We start from the raw sequence: 22,193 nt of genomic DNA on the forward strand, positions 1-22,193 counted from the left end.
AAAAGTCTTTGTAGGTGAAAAATATTTATTAAGGAATTTTAAGGTCATTTGGTCCCATGTAGTAATAGAACCTCTTGGTAAGCTTCGTAACCATATTTTGGCTTCACCTTTTAATGAAAAAGGAAAAAGACGCAACCTGATAGCGTCTGTTGTGACTCCATTGTACCTACAAGTTTCAACTAATTCAAGAAAATCAATTAGATGGTTGTGAGGATCTTCACTTGAATCACCAGTAAACTGACAAGACTGTTGGATGGTTTGAATCCTGTACGAATTTCAAAGTTATTTGCTGCAATTGGCGGTCTTCTTACACTTGATTCTCCTTCAAAATAATCTGGCCTTGCATAATCTCTAAGTATTCTATCACGTCGTGGTGCCACTTCATCAAACTGTTCTTTTGCTTGATGTGGCGGAAATTGGTTGTTGTTAAGTTCTTCATTCTCCATTTCTTCTTGTGAAGAAATTTGAGGTCGTGAAACCTGCTCTTTTCGCAACAACCGCAAGGATTTTTCAATTTCAGGATCGTATTCAACTAGTTCTCTTGAGGAGGAACGGGTCATACACTTCCTGAAATTGTTGCACAAAAATTAAGATAATAAAATAAAAACTCAAATTAGTAGTAAAATAATTAATCTGTAGTAGACTTTGCCAATCCCTGGCAACGACACCAAAAAATTGACGAGTGTCTAGCGTGTATAAATTTAAACTCGTACTCTGTCAAATAATAGTATAGAAAGATGTCGAACCCACACAGATTGGTTTATCTATTCTACAGACGTTTCTTGTTTTAATTACTATTTGAGAAAATCAGGAAGAGTTGAGTTGTGAATTAGTTAACTAAAAATATATGAATAAAGTGATAGAAAATATTTTATTTTTCACAAATATAATAATAAGGTGTTGGGATCATAACTTCACTTAATATTTCTACTATATAATAGATAAAATTATCCTTCAATTTCTATTTCTCATAAATATATAAATGCCTCTCACGATTACATTTATATTTTATTACTTAAGTTGAACAATTAATTGCACTTCTCTCGGTTATACAAATTAATCGTTAAAATAGTAATATTAAAGACCCAGAAATATATGCTTGAACTGAAACATGTTCCCATTTTTTAGTAGGTCCATTTCGGTTACCCTACTTATTATAACTGATTCCTACAATATTCGCCTCTTACGATTACAAATAAGTATAGAATCAATTTTAACATATAAGAGCTAGATGTTATTAAATAAAACTTAACATCTATCAATAACAAAATTTACTATATTGCTTCTTCCGCCTCTTTCGATTACAAAATTAATAATAAGTTAATATGTAGTACGAAATAGATAGATGTTAACAAATTAAATAACACCTAACTATAAAACAGATAAAATTTAAATGAAAAGCTTCAGCTCAAGCACATGAAATTGAAGGATAATATCTACTATTATATAGAAATATTAAGATTCTCCATTTTCCCAACACAAGAAAAGTTACTCCATATTGAAATTATTAGTGACAACGGAAATATTCTTACCCATTAAATAAGAAAATAGAAGGAAATATTCAAAAAGAATAATTTCCCTATTTAATTAAAAATAGGAACTAGAGTAATTTCCTACCCTAGATAATTAAAGAAATTGATATTAAAAAAAATCTTATAATTAGAAAGTAATGTATGATATAGTTTCTGCTCCTCCGTCATATCCTTTAAACTAGCTCCAAGTTCCCATTTTATAGGTGCACTTGAAAGCTTTTGGAAACGTGATTTTACATCACGTTTTCTTCGGATTTGCATAACTTTGGTTTCCTTTCCTTGCAATTAGTCTTCACGGGCTTACAAGGCAAATTTGAGTCACGTTTCAAGCTTCTGATTTCTTTTCTATATTTTTCTTTTTCTTTTCTTCTTGATTTATTTATTTTCTCTTACTTATTTATGGTATTTCTTGCAAATAAAATATAAATATTAGTATTTAAATTAAACGTGATACTTATATATGCATGATATTTTCTTCTTATCAATAACATGAGTCATTAATTCCAAATAAGGATGAGACGACTATGATAGAGGATAACTAACTTCATTTAGGTTTGAGCAACTTACGGAAGCAATACAACAATTTAATTAAGGATAAGCAACAGAAAAGGTAGCAAGGTAATTGAAGATGCAACAACTTCAGTTAAGGCACACGAGAGTCAAATAGGCAATAAAAGTGGAACATGAAGCAATTAATTCCAATTAAAACATGTGGATGTGAAACTAGTAAATGAGGAACTTAACATAACAAACAACTTCATATCTAATGAATATAAGAACCTAAGAGCCCTAGAAGGTCAACTTTCCATAAATAAGCCCGAGCACGTACTTGTCGCCTCGCGTACACGGACTTTACATGATATAATTAGCATAAAAGACTCAAATCCTAAGGGGTAGTTCCCTCACACGAAGTTAGAAAAGATACTTACCTCAAAGAAGATAGACCGTTACTCTAAAATGAACTTCTCGAGTGAAATAACATCCGGACAGCTCAAATCTAGCCAAAATAACTTCGAAGCATAAATAAAACTCATAAGAAACTATTACGGATAATAAAGCTTCAATTTTTATCAAAAACTAAACATCAACCCAAAAGTCGACCCCCGGGCCCGCACCTCGAAACCCGACAAATTTTACAAAATCCGAACACCCATTCCGATACGAGTTCAATTATACCAAAATTATCAAATTCTGATACCAATTTATCCCTCAAATCATCATTTTATACTTTGAAAGTTTTCTTCAAAAATCCCCATTTTTCCTCAACTCAAAACACTAATTTAATGATAAAAATAAGATAGAATCATGAAATATAATAAATTCTAGGTGAAGAACACTTACCCCAATGATTTGCTTGAAAAAACACGAAGAATCGCTCAAAATCGAGCTCTACAACTCCAAAAATGTTAAAAATGACTAACCCTCGGAATAGAGTATTTTTATATTCTGCCTAGTGATTAAACATCGCGATCGCGAAATTTCAACTGCGATCACGAAGAGGAAATGACCACTGTCCAAAAATTAATGCTACGCGATCACGTACAGAAGAGTGCGATCGTGAAGAGGGAAAGCTTATGACACCAAAGGACTGCACTACACGACCGCGAAAGGGAGAATGCGTTCGCGAAAGGGAACCAACTGGGGTTGTGCTACGCGAATGCGTACGGTTAAACGCGAATGCGTTGAAGGGAAATGCACAACCACGCGATCGCGGACAGAGACATGCGAATGCGAAGAACAAATATTATCTGCCTCCAAAAATCACATTACGCGATCGCGGAAGAGCTGGTGCGATCACGATGAAGGAAACCAGCAACCAGTAGAACAACAATCCAAAATCATGGAGAAAAGGTCGTAGCCCATTCAAAACACACCCGAGACCCCGGGCCCTCGTCTTAATACACCAACAAGTTCCGTAACCTATCACGGACTCGCTCGAGGCCTCATATCACATCAAACAACGTCGACACTACGAATCGCACCATGAATCGAGCTCATGAACTTTCAAATCTTCCAACTTCTAAAACTCACGCCGAAACTTAACAAATCAACCCGGAATAACGTCAAATTTTGTAGGCAAGTCCCAAATGACATAACAGAGCTGTTCCAACCCTCAGAATCGCATTCCGACCCCGATATCACCAAAGTCAACTCTTGGTCAAACCTTTCAACCTTCCAAAACTTCAATTTTTCCAACTTCCGCCGAAATGCTTTATATTACCCTACGGACCTCCAAATCCAAATCCAGACGCACGCCTAAGTCCAAAATCACTATACGAAGCTATTGAAATCTTCAAAACACCATTTTGGAGTCATTTTCTCAAAGTCAAAATTCTTGTCAACTCTTACCGCTTAAGCTTCTAAAACAAAATCATTCTTCCAAATTAACTCCGAATCATCCGATAACTGAATTCGGTCACACCCGCAAGTCAGAACACATAATACAAAGCTGCTCAAGACTTTAAGCCATCGAACGGAACGTAAATTCTCAAAACGACTGGTCGGATCGTTATAAGATGTTTGGTTCATTGCACTAGAAATGAGATATACAGGATATAACACAAAACATATTTGATTTACATTAGATAAATTTTATTTGAATTTTAACCCTAAATTTTCAAAGGACTTTGGAAGACGACCATTGAAGAAAGACATCTTTGTCCTTTTACTCCCTCCAGTCCACAATAAGCGACCATTTTACTGTTTTATTTTAGTTCAAAATAAGTGTTCATTTACATAATCAAGAAGTTAATTTTATTTTTTCAAAATTTGCCCTTATTTACATATTCCAATGTGTCAAGATAACAAGTAATTAAGGTTAATTTAGTGAATACATCTTTTTTTTCTCTCCAGGAGTTCGTATTTACTTAATGGGTGTGCCAAAGGTAAAATGATCACTTATTGTGAACCGGAGAGAATAGTATTTTATCTCGAAATTATTGTTCTCGAGATTGTTATCCCATCAAATGCGGGATAGGAAAGGGTTTTGAATCGTGACACATAGAATGAAGGATCTTTTATAAGATTAATAAAACCTATTAGCTAAAAGTGTAGCGGGAACCTACAGTCGTTAAGTTGCAAGTCCAAACCTTTACATTTTCCTTTTCAATCTATATCTTTTTAAGAAAGTTTATACGGCAGACATCAAGCGGTGATAGTGAAGCAAGAATTGAATCTTGCAAGTTGCAGGTAACTGGTGTAAAGTAGCATTGCATATATATATAAATCAATAATAGATAGAGCTAACTGAAAATAAGAAATAATATATACACAAAGAATGAAGGCCGTGAAATGGCAAAATTGTTGTCTACCTAAGGGAAAGAATTAAAAAAATTATATACAATCCGAAGGTGTTGTCACAGTGCCCCTAATCCTCGTGATAAGGTGCTCTGTTCCAGAAAAGAACTCTTCTAAGTTCTAATCATCCAAAAGAAGCTGGCGAATGCTATTCTCAAGTCTCAGCCTAGCCACCACCATTTTTTTCTTTTTCGGGTCTCTCCAGCAGGAAACTCTGTAATAAATTAGCACAAACGGAAACCGTTTAACCAATACTGCATTTTATATCCCTACTGCTACTACTGAAAAAGATGAACCCTCTTAGCCAGGTAAATCCGCTATGTAACTATCTTGTTAAACTTGTCCTGTCAAAGCAAATCCTTAAACTGGAAGTATACCGGTTCAACCTAAATTTCTGGTCCGACAAAACCAGTTAAAAGAATCCTAAAAGATCACTGAATTCTCAGCTAATTGTCTTTATATAGGACTTCCCAGCAGGCACTCCGAGCCACAGTATAGGGAAAAACTAGATGCGAGGCCACTAATTAAGAACAGAAGATATAGCCAATAATTTTTTTTTTAGACAAAACATGATGGTACTTCACAATTAGTTTGAGGAGGAAAGCTCAAAACCTCGACAAACGTGGAAGAGTGGTTTTTCTTTTCTCCAAACCTTGGCAAATGTGGAAGAGTAGTTTTTGGGTTGAGGGTGGTGGAGTCCAAGATAATGGGAGCTTTTCAGAAAATTGTAAACATACATCAGAGACTAATTAGAACATTTCTTTTACTAGGTCAAAAGTATGTTGGATACGAATAAGATGTAAAAACAATATCCGTTCAATAAAAGAGCATGGCGCAGATATTAAATGCATTCTCTACCACAAAAAGGAAAGAATGACAATACTCATTTACCTCCTTGCGGATAGATTGAATTGTAGTGCACTTCAGCCCAAAAGCTCAAAAAAATGACTGCATAAATTAAAAAGACATATTATTCGGTCTTTCTGAGAGAGAGAAAAGAAAGAGAACAAGACATATTCTTCACCGGAGGAAGATAATGTGCTAAATTAGCAGCACTAATGTTATTGGTGCTTCCCTCACACGAAAAAAGAAATTAGAACCGGACAAACTGTTATAGGTTCTGAGAAAGAATGAACAGAAATAGAACAAGAAGGTGTGTTTATCACAAGAGGAAGATAATGTGTTAAATTTTCCTCAGTCTTCAGTGTTATATCCATGTATACTAGAATCCAAGGTCTAGTGTTAATTCCTTCCCATATACAAGTCTAGGAATGGCAATGGGGCGGGGCGGGTTGGAGCTTAACCCGCAAAATTTCAACCCGCCCCGCCCCGCCCCCGCAAATTTTTTTTTCCGCTAAAAAAATACAAGTTTAATATTTCACCTTTTTCAGTTTTTTAAACCCCTCATATGGATCCAAATATTATATTTTTATTTTCAGAGATTATAAATCTGTGCATGCATTTCTAATTAATTACTCTTAGGACATATATTTACATAAATCTTTGTCTTTTAAAATTTCCCTTTTGAACGTACTTATCATAGAGTTAGGCAAATGCTGCGAAAAGGAGTGGACAATAATGTTCTTTGATAATCTGGAGCAATGTGATCAGCAATAACTGAAAAAGAAATTCTTTGATTCTCACAATTTTCATTTCCCACAATCGAGAGATTGAATGAAATAAAGAAATAGAACGAGGGGGCATCACTTGAAAATGGAAACAGGAAAGCTTGAATTGGAGCTTATATACAAAGTCCAAGTTCAGTGCTACGAGGAAACCAGCAACCGCCCCGCCCCGCATTAGTTTTTGAAAAAACAGTTTCAACCCACACCCGCACAAGATCAAACCCACCCCGCCCCGCATAAGATCAAACCCACACCGCCCCGCATAAGATTATCCCCCCCCCCCACCCGCACCGCCCCATTGCCATCCCTTATTACAACACCAATACCCATGTAGATTTCTCCTTCCAGAATTAGTGCTGCTTCTAGCTTCTCTCACTATTTGTCATCTTGTACTTCAGACAGTTGTATTCATGTCACAAAAGGTTTCTCAACTCACAGTACTAAAGGGGATAGCCCCAGCAAGGATCCTCATATTCTGATCTCCCTATCTACTCTGATTCAATTTTCACTTCTTAGACCTGGTCTTTCTCTCCTCCTTTTCATCCTACATCAGCAGCTCTATGCAACAGTGATGAAAGTGAATCGACCTAGAAACTACTGTAGTTGCCAATTTTAGGATCCTACCTTTCTTATAGCTTTCTTTTCTTCTTAAGTATAATAAATCTACCATACAACAAGACTACACACAAGCGCACAAACGAAAAGGAAAGAAGAACGCTAACTTTGATCCCTCTCACCCAAAAAAAAAGGAAAAATAAATAAAGTAAGCTTACTTGGATATCTAAAATGTACAACAGGAAAAAACACTCAATTGATTAAAAAAAACTTACTTCTCTTTGACTTTTGAATTTGTGGAAGAATCTCAATGTAGCAGGTGTCCTTAAATGAAGTAATGACAAATATCTTAACACCATACTGTAATAACATTGGAACAAACGTCAGTCACCAATTGAAAATTTAAAATACACACCTGAATTGAGAGAATAGCAGATCGCCATCATATGACAATAGACAACAAAAGAGAGAGAAAATAGGATTTTCTGTGTTAGGAAAAGAAAGGAAAATGGTTGGCAGGAACCAATCAAAGGTCTCTTTCATTAAGGATGCCAACTCAGGAACTCCTAACCATTGTCTGAGCACTGAGATTCCTTGAAAGAAAATTCATAATCAATCTAAACGAATCAAATGGAAGAGTGGCGACGACCCTGCCTAATCAGCTACTTCTAGCAAAAATTGGGGTTTGGGAGAGCATAAAAGAACATAGCCGTGACATGCATTGTTATCCAGAATAAAGTGAATAATGAGACCCTATAATAGCAACATTTTTATTCTTAACTGCTGTATGGTGCTCTAAGCGGTATACTGCTTGTTTTCCATACAGTAATTATTATAATAGCAAGGATAACAGCTGCTTTCAAGATGCAAATGAATTTAACGGAATTGCTTCTGAATTTAAAAATCTGGAATAACGGTTACTATATCTTTCACAAAAATAGGTAAGAAACCCCAAAGTTTGGTAATAAGGAATAAGATGTATTACATTTTAGAATCATTAAGGAACATCATCTTGATTCTAAAGTAACCAGTCTTTAGTTTTTTGAGAGGTTAGCCCCGTAATCAAAATCCATAGATAATAAGAGTCCCCACGCTTTAGAGGGTTTGTTCATCTTGCCACTATATGTGTTCTTAGCAGTTTTGACATCTGATGCATGGGCCATAGTGTGAATAACTTAATCTCATCCAGAAATCATCAAGAGCCTTAATTTCATCCTCCTTGCACTTGTTTGTGGAATACAGAAAATACCAGTGAATTACCAAATCAACTCCATTTCTTCTGGTTGATACAAGTCCAAAAGAAAACTCTCACAATACATAAAACAAGCTTATGTTTGTTTTTTGTAAATAGTAGTGGATTCTATGCTCTGTACAGGCAGATAAAAATCAAAGGCCACATTGCAAAAGGGATGATAAGCAAATACATTTTGAAATTCCTCAACAAGCACCAAGAAATTCCTAATAACAGATCTTATTAGGATACATTTCTCATTTCTTATGAATTTATAGATAAACTTCTGTGAAAACCTATGATTTGTCGAATTCAAATATTCAAACTATTTGTTTACTTAGCTCGAATAATTAGGTCATAAAAACAGAACTCACAAATTCTTAGTCGAGAGACTACTTCATAAAACAGAAGAGGTCACAGCTAACATTCACATCAAGAAGACCTAAATCCATCAACAAGGTTTTGGTCAATGACTACAAGCCCAAAGTAACTCAAGTTACTGGCAATTCTCTCTCTCTCTCTCTCTCTCTCTCTCTCTCTGTCGGAAAAAATCAAGAAGCCACTAGCAATTTAGTGTAAAATCCAAGGGTTTTACTTTAGAAATCCCGAGAACCTAAGTGCATATTTATGTCGCCACGTAAGCTCTTCATATTATAATATTTCAAAAGAGGATTTATACCGGAATTCCATAAACGTCTCATTCAGACACATCTAAGCCATCAAAGCAGCTGGCATCAAGAACGAAGACTGGTGGAGTAGACTCATTGAATACAAAGTCACTACATTTGATCTAACATATAGGCTGCCTAAAAAATTTCTAAAAAGATATAAACTTTTACTGCCATACTACTCCTGTTCATTGTCTTAATAGGATTCAACATAACAATAGTATTGAGGAACACACTAAGAATGAGATTTATACAACTATTTGATTTCAGAGCTTTGTCCTTCCAGTCCAAAAGAGTTTTCTCCACTTAAAAGATCCATCCTTTAAGAAAGAACTGAAGCCGGTTTAATCCAAACACGGGTGACTAAGCAAGAACCAGACCCCTGTTGAAACATCTAAAATGGAGCTGAAGGCTAGCTGGTAAATAATTCACTTAATGCCCTGCCAAATTACCAATTAAGTTCAACAGACCTCAAAACTACCATAATAGCAAAATTGTGGTGCTCCAATCAATCAACTTGCAAGTAACTATCATTTTTGTCAATATATGCTAGAGTAATTTCTAAACAAAAACAAATCCATTCAACAAATTACTATGGAAACCCAAAACACCAGAACACAAGGAGAGGGCAAGAGGACAATACTGAATCTGCAGCAGCCTGCAAAGTTATATGATCACCCCATTCGCCAGCCCTGTTTAGAAGGAGTACTTAAATAAGAGCGTAATCATTAAAAAGTGGGAAAAAAAGTGTAAGGAGCTTCAGTAATTACTTGCTCATTTTCTTCAAGTATTCATCATAGACCATCGGAACATAACCCTCATACAACTCCCTGCGGAACTTGAGCTAATAATAACAACAATTAGAAGTAATCAATAGTTATGAAGAAGTAAATAGAAGGACACGATCACAATGCATAGTAATGATTTAATGTAACTTTGTCTTAGAAAAGGTATGCATATGTAAATTTTGGGTTGCTTGACTGCCTCTTTGTGCCTATACTTTCCTAGTTTTTTTTTTTTTTTTTGGATGCAGGGAGCAGTCCTTTTGCTGACAGATAACTTTTTCCTTTTTTCTTTATATAGTATTTAAACGAGGTTGAAACTAACAAAAAAATTTGAGAAGAACCTGTTTAACAACTTGTTCCCTCACAAATTTGTGATGCTCAGTACTGCGATATATTTGGTCTGACAATGAGCGGAACTGCAAAAATGTCATAAAGCATTAAGAAGTTAACAAGTGTTACCTCATATATCATATCATGCGTAATAGAGCACAAGATAGGATTTGAAAAAACACGGTTGTGAAGGACCCGTCTCTGATACAACTGAAATGGAGGCAGAAAAAAGCTTTACCTCTTCAATCCCCTAGAATATCCTCTCAGCGGTGAGGATTTAAAAAGTAGATCTCTCAAGTTTACTTCCAAACTAAAGGTGAAACAATCCTTTAACCACCCCCCCCCCCAAAAAAAAAAAAAGAAAAAAAAAGAAAGAACAACACAATCCAGCTAGTAATTCACTAAAGAGTCGCTTGGTTAAAAAACTAGTTATACAGACAATATTAAGCAAAGATTAGTAGTACAAGGAGCAGAAATGCAGGGATAGTATTGTAGGGATTACAGTGCAGGGATTAATTCTTGTTAGATGTATGGTTTATTGTATTAAAATAATATGTCTGAATAGATAAGGGCATCTTTGAGGTTTAAGTAGTTTTAATTCATGTATTGCCAATTCAGTATTCTTATTCCACATTCTACCATGCATAAAATAATACATATATTCCCGCGAGACTTATTTTGTACGGCAACCGGTGCACAAGGCATCCCGCACTCCAAGGCCTACCCTAATGCAAGCATTAATGGCTGGTTTCACGGCTCGAACCCGTGACATATAGATTCCTGCATGACTTATGCAGGTATTTTTCATAAAAAAGGAAAAATTACCGAGGAGGTTAATTCTCCTTATTCAAGCAACTAAACAATGTAAAAGTTATGTTGAATTAAGTGAGGGGATTGATTCTCCTTCTTTGTATAACCAAACACTAACATAGATAAGAATGTGTCACTCACAGCACCAAAAGAGATGGGAAGAGGGACAAAGAGAAAGAAAAGAAGGGACAGATCAAGAGCAAAAAGGCAACTCCAGAAGTATCATGCATCAAAGAAAAGGTCACTTTTTCAAGTTTCCCCGGATTAAATTGGATGTGGAACCTAGCAAGATAATACAGAATGGACATTAATATTTTCAGAAGGCAACAGAGAGCAGTGGGGATCTCACCCATGTGAAGTATGGTGCGATAAATAGGGATAAAATCTACTGACATGATAAATGCAAAAATTCTAAGAACTAGGAGAAAAATAGAAAGAAAGCGGAAAAATGCATTTTATAGAGATTTGAAAGAAAGATATCTTATTCTCTATAGAATTAATCCATTGCAAGTGATTTTAGTCCCAAAAAAAGGAATTAATATATTGTAATATTCTAGTGATCAGGAAGGAGGTATTAGAAAAGATGAAAATAAACGAACCTGACAGTTGCCATCTCCGGATACTTTTAACTCAAATAAATCATATACTTCCAACCTACAGAAAAAACGTTCTTATAAAAAATACATCCATCATTATACAAAGCAATTAGAAGAAAGCTTTTCTCTATTTCCCTATACATACATACATATGTATATGTATATGTATATGTATATGTATATGTATATGTATATGTATATGTATATGTATATGTATATGCATATGTATGTGTATGTGTGTGTATATAAATATATGTGTGTGTGTGTGTGTGTGCCAGTTCCCGGACACGTGGGCTGCACGTCTATGCCTTGTTAAAGTACCAATTTTTTTTCCAATACAAAATAAGGATTGCATAACTTGTATAGGGATTAATATACTGTTTCCTTACCAGAAACAAAGAATGTGGAATAAAAATAGTGGTAGCAGTATCTAAATTAACACACCATGATAAGAAAAAACACCTAACGACTATGAATAAGTACCCTAAAGTATGGTACCTGATTCTATTAGATGGGATTTTAACAAGCAAATTTGCTAAATTGGGAAAAGAGTTCCGTCTGTAGGAATGCTTTGAAATGAAGTTTGGGAGGAAATGCTAAGCAAGGCAAATGAAGGGAGAAATAATTTTTTTTACATATAAGTGGCATATGTATGCAAGATATTCTTTTTTACATTTAAGTGGCATATGCATGCACAATTGACATACAAAACACTGTCTCAAGGAGAGGTTAAGTGCATTTGAAACTCTCAGAAACTTCATCTCATAGAGTATTCATTGGCACTCGCTAGCTAGCTTGGAGAAGACAAAGATAAAGAGTACCTGACATAACTTAGTCTGACAAGTCCACAACTCCTTTTGCTAGCAAAAAACTATAAGTGGAAAGAAGTTAAAGTTACCTGTCCATCAGCCTTTGATGATCTGACGTGGCTTCATCTACTGAGGGTATATCTCCATTGATTTTGGGAACATGCTGAAAAAACCAGGGATCAGAGTTGAAAGTAATTCCAGTTGTTCGGAAATTAATGGCATAGAACTAAAACAGGAAAGGGAAAAAATGGATGTTTGAGAATTATCCACTTCGCCTTCTCACAAGGAAAAAAAAAAGGGGGGTGGGGGGGGGGGTGAAAGGAACTACATAAACAGCATCAAAGAATAAAGATGGATGCCAGAATATCACATAGTATTGAAATGGCCCACACATCAACCCCTCAGCAGCTGCATGAACCATAGATTTGTATTTGGCTGCTGGAAATTTATGGCATAAAAATAAAGAAAAATGAAAAAAAACCACTATAGCTCATAATGAAGTGACCAACTATAGATAAAGCTTTTTAGCATTTCTTTCAAGGACAAGCACACAGGTCCCAAAAAGGATACTGCGCATGAGGAGTTACAGCTATAAGATTTCTAGGTTTCCGTATAAGAACATCAGTAACACAACCTTGGGGATGACTTAAGATTGGCCTAATCACATGTAACCTGTTAGTACTTCTGATCTAGTCTACCATTTCCCTCACTTTGCACAAAGTAAAATATTTTAAATAAAAGAAATTGGGAAATTGGAATATGGAGAAAATCCTTCCTCTACTACATCAAGGAATTAAAACAGCAACAAACAAGTGCCTGATTTCTAGATCTTAAGAGGAAAGAATAGAACAGAGAAGTGAAAGAGTCGATTATATGCCACAGAATAAAAAAGCAATGGTATGTCCTTCCTCTAAAATAAAATGCCGAAAGGCAACAGCTGAAGACATATTTTTCCTCTTCAGACAACAAAGAATGCTTTCAACTGATTAGCAATTTCTTAGGTCAAGGGGAAGATGATGGCAGTCTCCCTTTCACTCTCCTGTATTCTTCTTAAAGCTAAAACTGAAGTTAACAAGGAACTGGTTCATTACTGCTGATCCGGCTTTTATTTTCTAGCTGTGGATGCGAATTCATGAGCTGGTTCATTACTGCTGATCTGGCTTTTAGCTGAAGTTAACAAGGAACTGGTTCATTACTGCTGATCTGGCTTTTATTTTCTAGCTGTGGATGCGAATTCATGAGCATTACGCTAACCTTAAGGTGAGTTGATGTTTAACAGACTTGCTCACCCTATGCCTGTTTACTAATAAACTGTTTCTGTGTCAACATACACTACTAAAAAGCTGGAACCCTACTTTACTTTTCCAGAAACTATAAGAAGATAGTGTCCAACTATGACTAGTCGCGATTGCAATTCCAAAAGCACATCCCATTTACAGCTAATGCAAAAAGCAAGCAGAAATCCCAATATCCAAATACAGAAACCCCAAATTATCATTGGCGTCGGAAAATAATTCAAGCAATGCAGTTATTCAGAAATCCTGAATATTTTGTAAGTACTGTCTCTAAAATCAGTAAGAGTAAATTTTTTAGCTACAAGTAAAACTCACAGGGATGGCAGCCAACTGATTCAGCCGTTTCCCAACTTCACCATCAAGAAGAGATTCATCCTCTATCTCCGGTGAAACTTCTTGATACCCCCAATTGGATGATGCAGCTGTGCGAGGGCAAAATGTTATCATTCCGTTACTATCTGTGTCTTCCCCATTGCCATCAAGTGCTGCACATTCCAAAGTATTATCAACATAAGTATGCAAAGCAGAGCTGTCTAATCCATGTACATAAAACTAACGCCTCTTCTATACCAAAATTGTAATTTCTCCTTGACGGTGCAATCCAATCCTGAGCAAGAACTGACGCATTTCGATGTTCTTCTTCGGTGTGTGAAGATTCTACAGAATCCACGACTGAAAGTCGTGATAGTTCCTCCTGAAGGGCACGGGCAATTACCTCATCATTCTCCACGTTAACATGTGTAGGCTCACAATAACCTTCTCTCACGTATCCATCTTGAGAAAAATCCCTGTCATACTGAGTAACAGTTCCGAGAGAACCACCGTTGTTTATAGAACAAACATCTATAAGGTGGAGATTCCACCTCACTACGTCAGGATCTAGCTCATAAACAGTCATTTATGTTTACAAATTCCTGCAGTCCCCAAAGAATTAGCAAGAAATGGAGTCAACACATCCCTTTCCACAAGTTTTTACACTAATAGGTTTTACGCATCACGACAATAATGAGAATATCAGTCACGTTCAATAGTCATCCATATCCTCTGGAAGAAATTTTAAACAAAAAATGGAAAAATGAGTTCACACAAACACATTCATACATTCAGAGACACATGACACAGACATTTATTGGAGCTGTCAGAACGTTGCGAATAAAGTTGTGCCCATAGCGGTGACATCTAGTCTTTCTGCATCTTAAAAGAAGGTCAGGACATAATACATCAAAGGTAAAATCCTAAAGCTTTATGGTTCCTTTACCTCCATAAACTTTTGTGCTCTCTGCTTATTGTAGAAGAAGAGCTTTTTTCCATTGTCACTTACACTTCCCAAAACAGGACTTGATTCAATGAATCAACAAATTTCAGTAATGGTTCAAGCTCTGCCTATAATCCTGCAACATATGCTACAGAGTAATTGTATTCTGGTAAATTTCCTTCCCGAAAGGGTCATATCTACCTGCGTTTTTCAGACCTATGGAGGACAGTTCTAAAGGAATTCTACTAGCTTTGTTGAAATAAATACTTACTTAAACGGTTGACTTGTGGGACTTACATAAATGACATCCAAAGGAAAGTCAGTCACTAAATAGAATCTTTTAATGCTTAGGATAGACAAGCTAAAAGGTCAAGAAGATCATGCAAAATACAAAATCCTTCTACTTTCAAACCACCCACAAATCGAATTATATAAAATAGATAAGCAAAGTAAAATTTCTAATTCCGCATATGGATAATTGCATGGAAAGGCATAACAGGTGGGAGCCAATGGTGCCAGACAACCTACAGTATGTTATTTCCACCCACCCAGGAAACACATCAGAGCTCTGATAATGCACCACGTTTTTCTGCCAACTGAGGTATGAGAATATCAGGAAAAATATGGGTTTTTTCACACTTCATCTAGCAGCAAAGGTAACAATATACAGCTAGTTGGCTGCAAATACATTTAAACAACAAAGTATACCTATAGGAATTCTCATTAAAAGATTCAATTATCTTGCAAGAGTTAAGCTCCCCTGATCCCCTTCATTCTAGGAAGTGGTGGCAAAATAAATAAAAACACTAGAAAATTAATTTACTTCTTAATTCCAACTCAAATATATGTGCAACATCAAAAGGGAGTGAATAAAATTTTGTTGCACCTACTATCGAATTTCTACCACACAAAGATGACAAGCCTCACATATCTGTACAACTTATACCAAGTTACTAACCATTAACAGTTGCCACTTACAAGTCACAACAATGACATTTCTCAAGAAGTAAATGAGTGATTTATTGACCCAATAATAAAAATCCAAGAACATAAACAAACTTCAATGCAAAGTCACAATGATGACAGACTTATTGAACTACTTAGAAGCTCTTTCTCACAAGTAATATGGCACATCAACGTTCACCAGATTCACTCAAAGAACAATTTAAAATACATGCATAACATTGGCATACGTTATCACTACTTCAATTTCCTGGAAAGTAATTCATTAACTTTCTATAACTAATTAAATAAAACCAAACTAATACTCGATTAGAAAAGACTTCTCTTTTCAGGAAGAAGAACACTTCATGCGATAGCCAGACAAAATGCTAGACCAAAGATTTGATCTTCATAAACATAAAATTAAATCACAAAAGCATTTAGTTGCTTTTTCCAATTCTAACAAACAAATTTCCAATTAGCAAAAAAAAAAAAAAAGTCTCATCTAATAACAGGATCATAGAAGTATTATCAATCCCTACAATCTCTGAAAAGTCTGAAACTGCCAAAAAATTTATTACAAGTACGTATGAAATTGAACTGATGCAGTTGAACGTACGAACCTTTGAATATAGCCACTAATTCTTCAAACTTAGGGGGGAAATCGTTATGTAGAAAGCAGAAAAAGAAAAATCTTCAATATATTTTTAAAACAATCGAAGAGTTCGACGCGTAAAAGCGTGAAATCAGCAGAACGCCGCCGTATTTGGAAACGCCGTGGTGGAGTAGTTGAAGAAAGATTGTATCATAAACATTCTTTGAATGGGAAAGCGAAAAGGAACGAACGTCCGAATTTCCGGCGTGAAATGGGACTCCTATACTGTGGGGGCCCACCTAATCTTCCTCAGCAATTTGTTAAACCGACTTTTTGGCTGAACTCGAAGATGCGCCGCCAAACCGACACGTGTCCTGGGGCAGTGGCACCTGCAAATCTGCAACCGGCAGACGCCCGTGACTGTGTTGGTGTTGGTGTTAGTGGAACGTGTGATGTTTCACACGAAAGATTCCACAATTTATTGGACTTAATTAATTGAGAATATCTAGTTGAAAACTAAAATTTGAGAATCTAGTGATATTCTTTCTTTTAAGAATGTGAGAGAGGAGTGTACCGATAAATCCTGAGGTCGTTAGATTCATGAACAAGTATAATTTAAACGTAAGATCAATACATTAATGTGAAAAATATAGTATAATTTAAACGTAAGATCAATACATTAATGTGAAAAATATAGTATAATTTAAACTTGATAATGTGAAATACATGTATATGTAAGATTTTGTATCATTGATGTACGAGAAATTTATTGTAATTATGCACTATCATGTGTTTAAACTTGAGTAAGCAAGTTTAGCAATAAAATAAGGTAAAATTCCAAGGCCAATAACAAATACGAGCGGCGTTGAACATGACAATCCTGTTCTTTCACAACATTGCATAACCAAATAACAATTTATCAAGACAACCAAATTACTTCAACAACAAAGTCATCGCAACAACTTGAAAACTTTTATTTTGTGCCTGTGAGGCCTTGTTTTGTCTCGCAACAAAGTAGGGTCGGGCATATAACGGGTAAAACCGATAATCCTAACCGTTAATTGTTTATTGGATTATCGGTATCGGGTTATTAGATTAACGGTTCGGTAACTGTTTAGAATTTTTTTACTATTGGGTTATCGGTTCGGCCTCGATTTGCCAATTTTATTAATGGGTTAACCGATAACTCAATAAGAATTAATAAAATTACGACTTTATATGCTAGGCTTTCAGTTCATTCTCTCCTATTCTTTCTCGGCCACACTCTTCAGTTGCTTTATCTTTATTCTTCATGGACCTTACTAGTTACCCCTAGCGTAAGTCTTTAGTCTTATACATTAGGCTTTTAATTTTTATAACAAAATTCATCTTTATAAAGGGATTACTCTATGGTTTCTTTTTTCAGGTTAGGCATTTGACAAACAACATAAATTTTATCTTGGACTGTTTGAGGGCTTCAACGCTTGTAGAACTGCAGGTATTGTGTGAAATAAAAATTCTAAATCAACTATTGTTGTTATCATATCAGAGGAGGCAGCTAATGCCTTGGAACATTTTATGGGAATTGCTGCAGTTTGATAAGTATTTATCCACTAATTTTTTGGTGAAGCCTATACGGATTATATTTGGACTTGTTAATTTAAGGTGAAATTGCTACTACTTTGTATTATTATTAATGTATTTGGACAACTGTTGTTGAAGAGTTAGTACTATTCCAGTTGTGGCCACTGGACAGAACGCAAAAATGGGTAGTATACTATATGTGAATTCTTCTCTTCTTTGCTTAACTCTAGTGAATTGTCTTCTCTTTTTTGCTTAACTCTAGATTGAGTTATCTTATCGGGTAGTCAAAATATAGAAATCATATTATATACATAATATGTATATTATATGTATTTACTTATCATACAAAATATATATATCCCGGCTATTAATTTTTGGGCGGCCCAAAAAATATAATTAGTCCTATAAATATAAAATTAGGGCAATATTTACCCCCTTTTAGCTAGACTTTTCTATTTACAGAAAGTAGATAGAGTTTTTTTTATAAAATATGTACAAATTTGGTCAAATCGTACAATTTATATACAACTTGTATACAACTTTTTATTGTACACAATTCAAGCTTTGTCTGTCAAACAATAATGGGGGCTAAAAACATTACAATTGAGTGAAGCTCTGGGTCTCTACTATTATTGTGACAAATTGACATTGGACTGTCACGACCCAAAATTTCACCGGAGTCGTGATGACGCCTAACACCTCTTGCTAGTCAAGCCAAGAATAACTATATGGAAATAAAGCCAAGAATAACTATATGGAAATAAACTTCAGCAACAGTAAGAAATAGTCTCAAATAGTGGAATGACATAAATAAATAAAGTCAAATGACTATAAAACTGAAACCATCCAAAATCCGGTGTCACCGAGTGCATGAGCTCTATAGAGTACTAAATACAAAGTGTGGAAAAAATATAATACTTTCTGAAAAACTAAATAACAATATCATAAGATGAAGGAGAAGACTTCAAGGCCTGCGAATGGGACATCAGTGTTACCTCGAAGCCTCCGAGCAAATCTGGATGACGACACATTAGCAACCACCGGTATCGACAACATTTGGATATGTACATTAAGTGCGGAGTAAAGTATGAGTACAACCGATCATATGTACTCAATAAGTAATAAGCCTAACCTCGTCCTTAAAGCAGAGATGAGGTTGGCAAGGTCCAATACTCACTTTCAATAGTCAATAACAATAATAACAACACAATAACGACAAAAGGAAAAACAACTCAAATGATATTAGGTTCAACTCTATCATAATAAGAGGAGAAATAAGCATACTTTTAAGTATATCGGTCAAGGCATCAACTTTTTCACAGAAATCACCTAGACAGGGATTTAACAAAGTAAATTGCGACTTCAAGCTCTAAACATCAAATACGAATTAGCATGAGGAAAAATACAGCTATATGCCTACATGACAAGTATACATTATAAAATCAACAACAACATAGTATAATCATCAAGTACACAAAATCTCAGTATATTCATAGTGCCCAGTATTGCGAGGTGTTGCTAAAAAGGTGGCTACTGGTGATGATAACGTTTGCGCCTTTAGAGTCAGACTTGTGTTTCTAATGTGAATGTATGCAAGAGTTGATTCTTGAGGAAGCTCATAGTTTGCGATCTTATATTCATCTAGGTGCTATAAAAATGTACCATGATTTAAAACAACATTATTGGGGGCAGAGGATGAAGAAAAATATTATTAGATATTCTGTGTGGTGTTTGAATTACCAGTAGGTGAAGGACGAACATCATAGACTGGGTGGTTTGCTTTAGAGGTTAGAGATACATACGTGAAAGTGGGAGAACATTACTATGGACTTTATGGTAGGATTCCCACAGACTTTGAGGAGGTTTTATGTTGTTTGGGTCATTATGGACAGACTTACCAAGTTTGTGCATTTCATTCTAGTCATGAATTCCTACACTTCAGAGAGTTGGCTAAGATCTACATCAGAGAGATTGTCCACTTGCATGGTATGACTGTGTCTATCATCTCGAATGTCGTGCCCCTTTTTCTCGTGAAATCGGGTTTCGATGTGTGACAATTCTTTTAAATGGATATTAAGAGAGAAGAGACGCCACCTAACGGATTAAGGTGCATTAGGGTACCTATTTGCAGATAACTCTGTCTAACTAGTTTGCATCACCAACGATCGGGTAAGGGCTCAAAATTACCTCGAAGAGAAGGTGTTAGGCACTCTTCGAGGTCCACAACTGTAGGTCCCGGCCGAACTCAATTATATGAATTAGTCTAGGTGATCAAGTACAGGAAAAACAAGGAATTTGGGAAATTGTTTATTAAACACAAATAATTGACGAAAGGCAATATGGGGGAGGGGGTCCTAAGTTTTTTAGCCTAAAGGATTACCCCGACAACATAAATAATACTCCGTAACTCTCTTAGGATGGGGTGTTACTCATATTATTCAGCGGGCACAGACTATCATCTCCTACTACCCAATTGCTATCTTTAAGTTGTTACCTAAAACGCACTAGTTGGTTCTAAACCGTACCCTATGCGTGCATTACCCGTCCCCAGGAGGCGTTTGGACCTCTATTTGAGTGGTTCTAGATTTAACTTAGGTTTCTCAAAAATGAGAAAACTAGACGATATACAAAACAAGCTGAAATTCATATAAAAGCAGTTAAGGGCTCAAGTTAGCCTCCACACTCAAACAACAAATGCACGCAGACTAATTAATAAAGACAGTTGCAAATTTTAACAAGTTGAAGTTGCAGAAACCTATTGGCAGGATCTCTATGTGATTCTGGATTTAACGAGCGGGCAGTTTACAATCTCTAAAACTTACATGGTTGACTACTGTTTACAGGTATAAGAAATTAAACCTATAGGCATGATTTCTAGTGATAATAATTAGCACAGCGTTGAAGACTATTAAGGAAACAAGTAGGATAATTAATTAAACTGATTCAGACCCTATAGATATGAGTTCTATAATTAAAACTGGTTTTAGATCCTATAGGCATGATTTCTATAACTAAAATGATTTTTGATCCTATAAGCATTATTTCTATAACTAAGACTGATTTTAGATCTTATAGGCATGATTTCAATAACTAAACTGATTTTAGATCCTATAGGCATGATTTCTATAACTAAAATTGATTTTAGATCCTATAGGCATGATTTCTAACAAGCAGGAGCAGAACACATTCGGACCAAATGAAGAACCTATCGGCAGGATGGCTAACATATAATAATTGAACATTCTGAGCATAATGATATACCTATATGCAAGATTTCTACAATAACTAGAAAGTAACACGTTTTGAGCAAAGATAAAATACCTATAGGCATGATTTCTAACACATGATAGCTGAACACGTTTGAGCATATTTTAACTAAGTAATGAACCTATATGCAAGATTTTTACCCATTTCAATGCAAGTATAAGATAAAAGCCCCTTCCCCAATTTCACTAATACCCCAAAATGTTACTACAAGACTTATTACAGACACAGAATGAATAGAATAAATTACAAAGTTGAATAGCTATAGGGAGCCTACAGCAGGCCCAAAGGTACACCTGGCCACGCTAGGCCTTCATTCTCACAGTTCACAACAACCCAAATATTATATGTTCATGGACATAAGGCAGCCAAGACTTGAAGGATTCCCCCATTGGTCTTAAAACAGAGTTGAGCATATAGAACCAAGACCATAGTGTGTCAGAATTCCCAAGGGCTTCAAGAAACCAGGGCAGTGCTCACACTAGGGATATTAGCAGAGATAACTCAGAGAAGAAACTAGGGACCAAGCCCTAGTGTGTCAGAGTTCACAAGGGTCTCAAATGAACCCTGAGCAATGCTTACACTAGGGAGGTCAAAGGACAGAACCTAAGTGGCCTTGGCTTTCAGCCGGCTAAGAATGGGATTCAAAGAACTTAGGTGACAAGTGAAAGAAAGGACCAAAATTAGGAAACAGGAGTTGAAGGGATTTAAACAGACACGACCAAACTGAGCATAAAAGGCAAATAGTTGAACAAATCACAAAATTTAAAAGGAAGCTTAACATAAATTGAGAAATAGGTACAACACTTATCACAGAAGCAATCACATGCTAAAAAAACTGAAAAAGAACATGTTTACAGGATTGATAAAGATTACTGTTCACATATGCAAAACAGGTTAAAACATGGTTGAATTATGCTAAGTGCACCACCTAGTATCATCAAGATAACAAGAAAACATTGTGATGAGACAAATAATCACAGAGGGAACATGGCATTATGTTAGCAAAGAGGTAAGATCGCAATCACGAATTAAGACACA

The 22,193-nt window shown here is 35.6% G+C and overlaps 1 protein-coding gene across 2 annotated transcripts; it reads right to left on the reverse strand.

Annotated features, from left to right (window-relative positions):
• Positions 1–4,726: 4,726 nt before the first annotated feature.
• LOC104217438 (OVARIAN TUMOR DOMAIN-containing deubiquitinating enzyme 12-like) lies at positions 4,727–16,612 on the reverse strand. 2 transcript variants are annotated; one of them, XM_009767692.2, is made up of 11 exons: positions 16,354–16,612; positions 14,104–14,447; positions 13,849–14,018; positions 12,328–12,401; positions 11,433–11,487; positions 10,035–10,109; positions 9,679–9,752; positions 9,552–9,600; positions 7,285–7,369; positions 5,721–5,777; positions 4,727–5,043 (listed from the first exon to the last, which is right to left on the reverse strand). In XM_009767692.2, the coding sequence occupies exons 2-11, from the start codon at positions 14,429–14,431 to the stop codon at positions 4,991–4,993; spliced, it is 1,020 nt and encodes a 339-aa protein (XP_009765994.1). In that variant the 5' UTR covers positions 14,432–14,447; positions 16,354–16,612; the 3' UTR covers positions 4,727–4,990. The 2 variants fall into 2 exon arrangements, with proteins under 2 accessions (XP_009765994.1, XP_070030651.1); XM_070174550.1 differs by lacking the exons at positions 4,727–5,043; positions 5,721–5,777; positions 7,285–7,369 and adding an exon at positions 7,906–8,288 and having other exon boundaries at positions 16,354–16,554.
• Positions 16,613–22,193: the final 5,581 nt, after the last annotated feature.

The sequence above is a fragment of the Nicotiana sylvestris genome, chromosome 5 (assembly GCF_000393655.2).
Source record: "Nicotiana sylvestris chromosome 5, ASM39365v2, whole genome shotgun sequence".
Taxonomy (NCBI): Eukaryota; Viridiplantae; Streptophyta; class Magnoliopsida; order Solanales; family Solanaceae; genus Nicotiana; species Nicotiana sylvestris.

Bases quoted from the DNA above. Each gene is read 5' to 3' on its own strand.
- LOC104217438 (XM_009767692.2), bottom strand. From the start codon at position 14,431: ATGACTGTTTATGAGCTAGATCCTGACGTAGTGAGGTGGAATCTCCAC. The intron at 7,370-9,551 runs GTATTGTCCTCT...ATGTTATTACAG, and splicing joins TGCAGGCTGCTGCAGATTCA to TATGGTGTTAAGATATTTGT. The intron at 5,044-5,720 runs GTAAATGAGTAT...AATTTATTACAG, and splicing joins TTCAATCTATCCGCAAGGAG to AGTTTCCTGCTGGAGAGACC.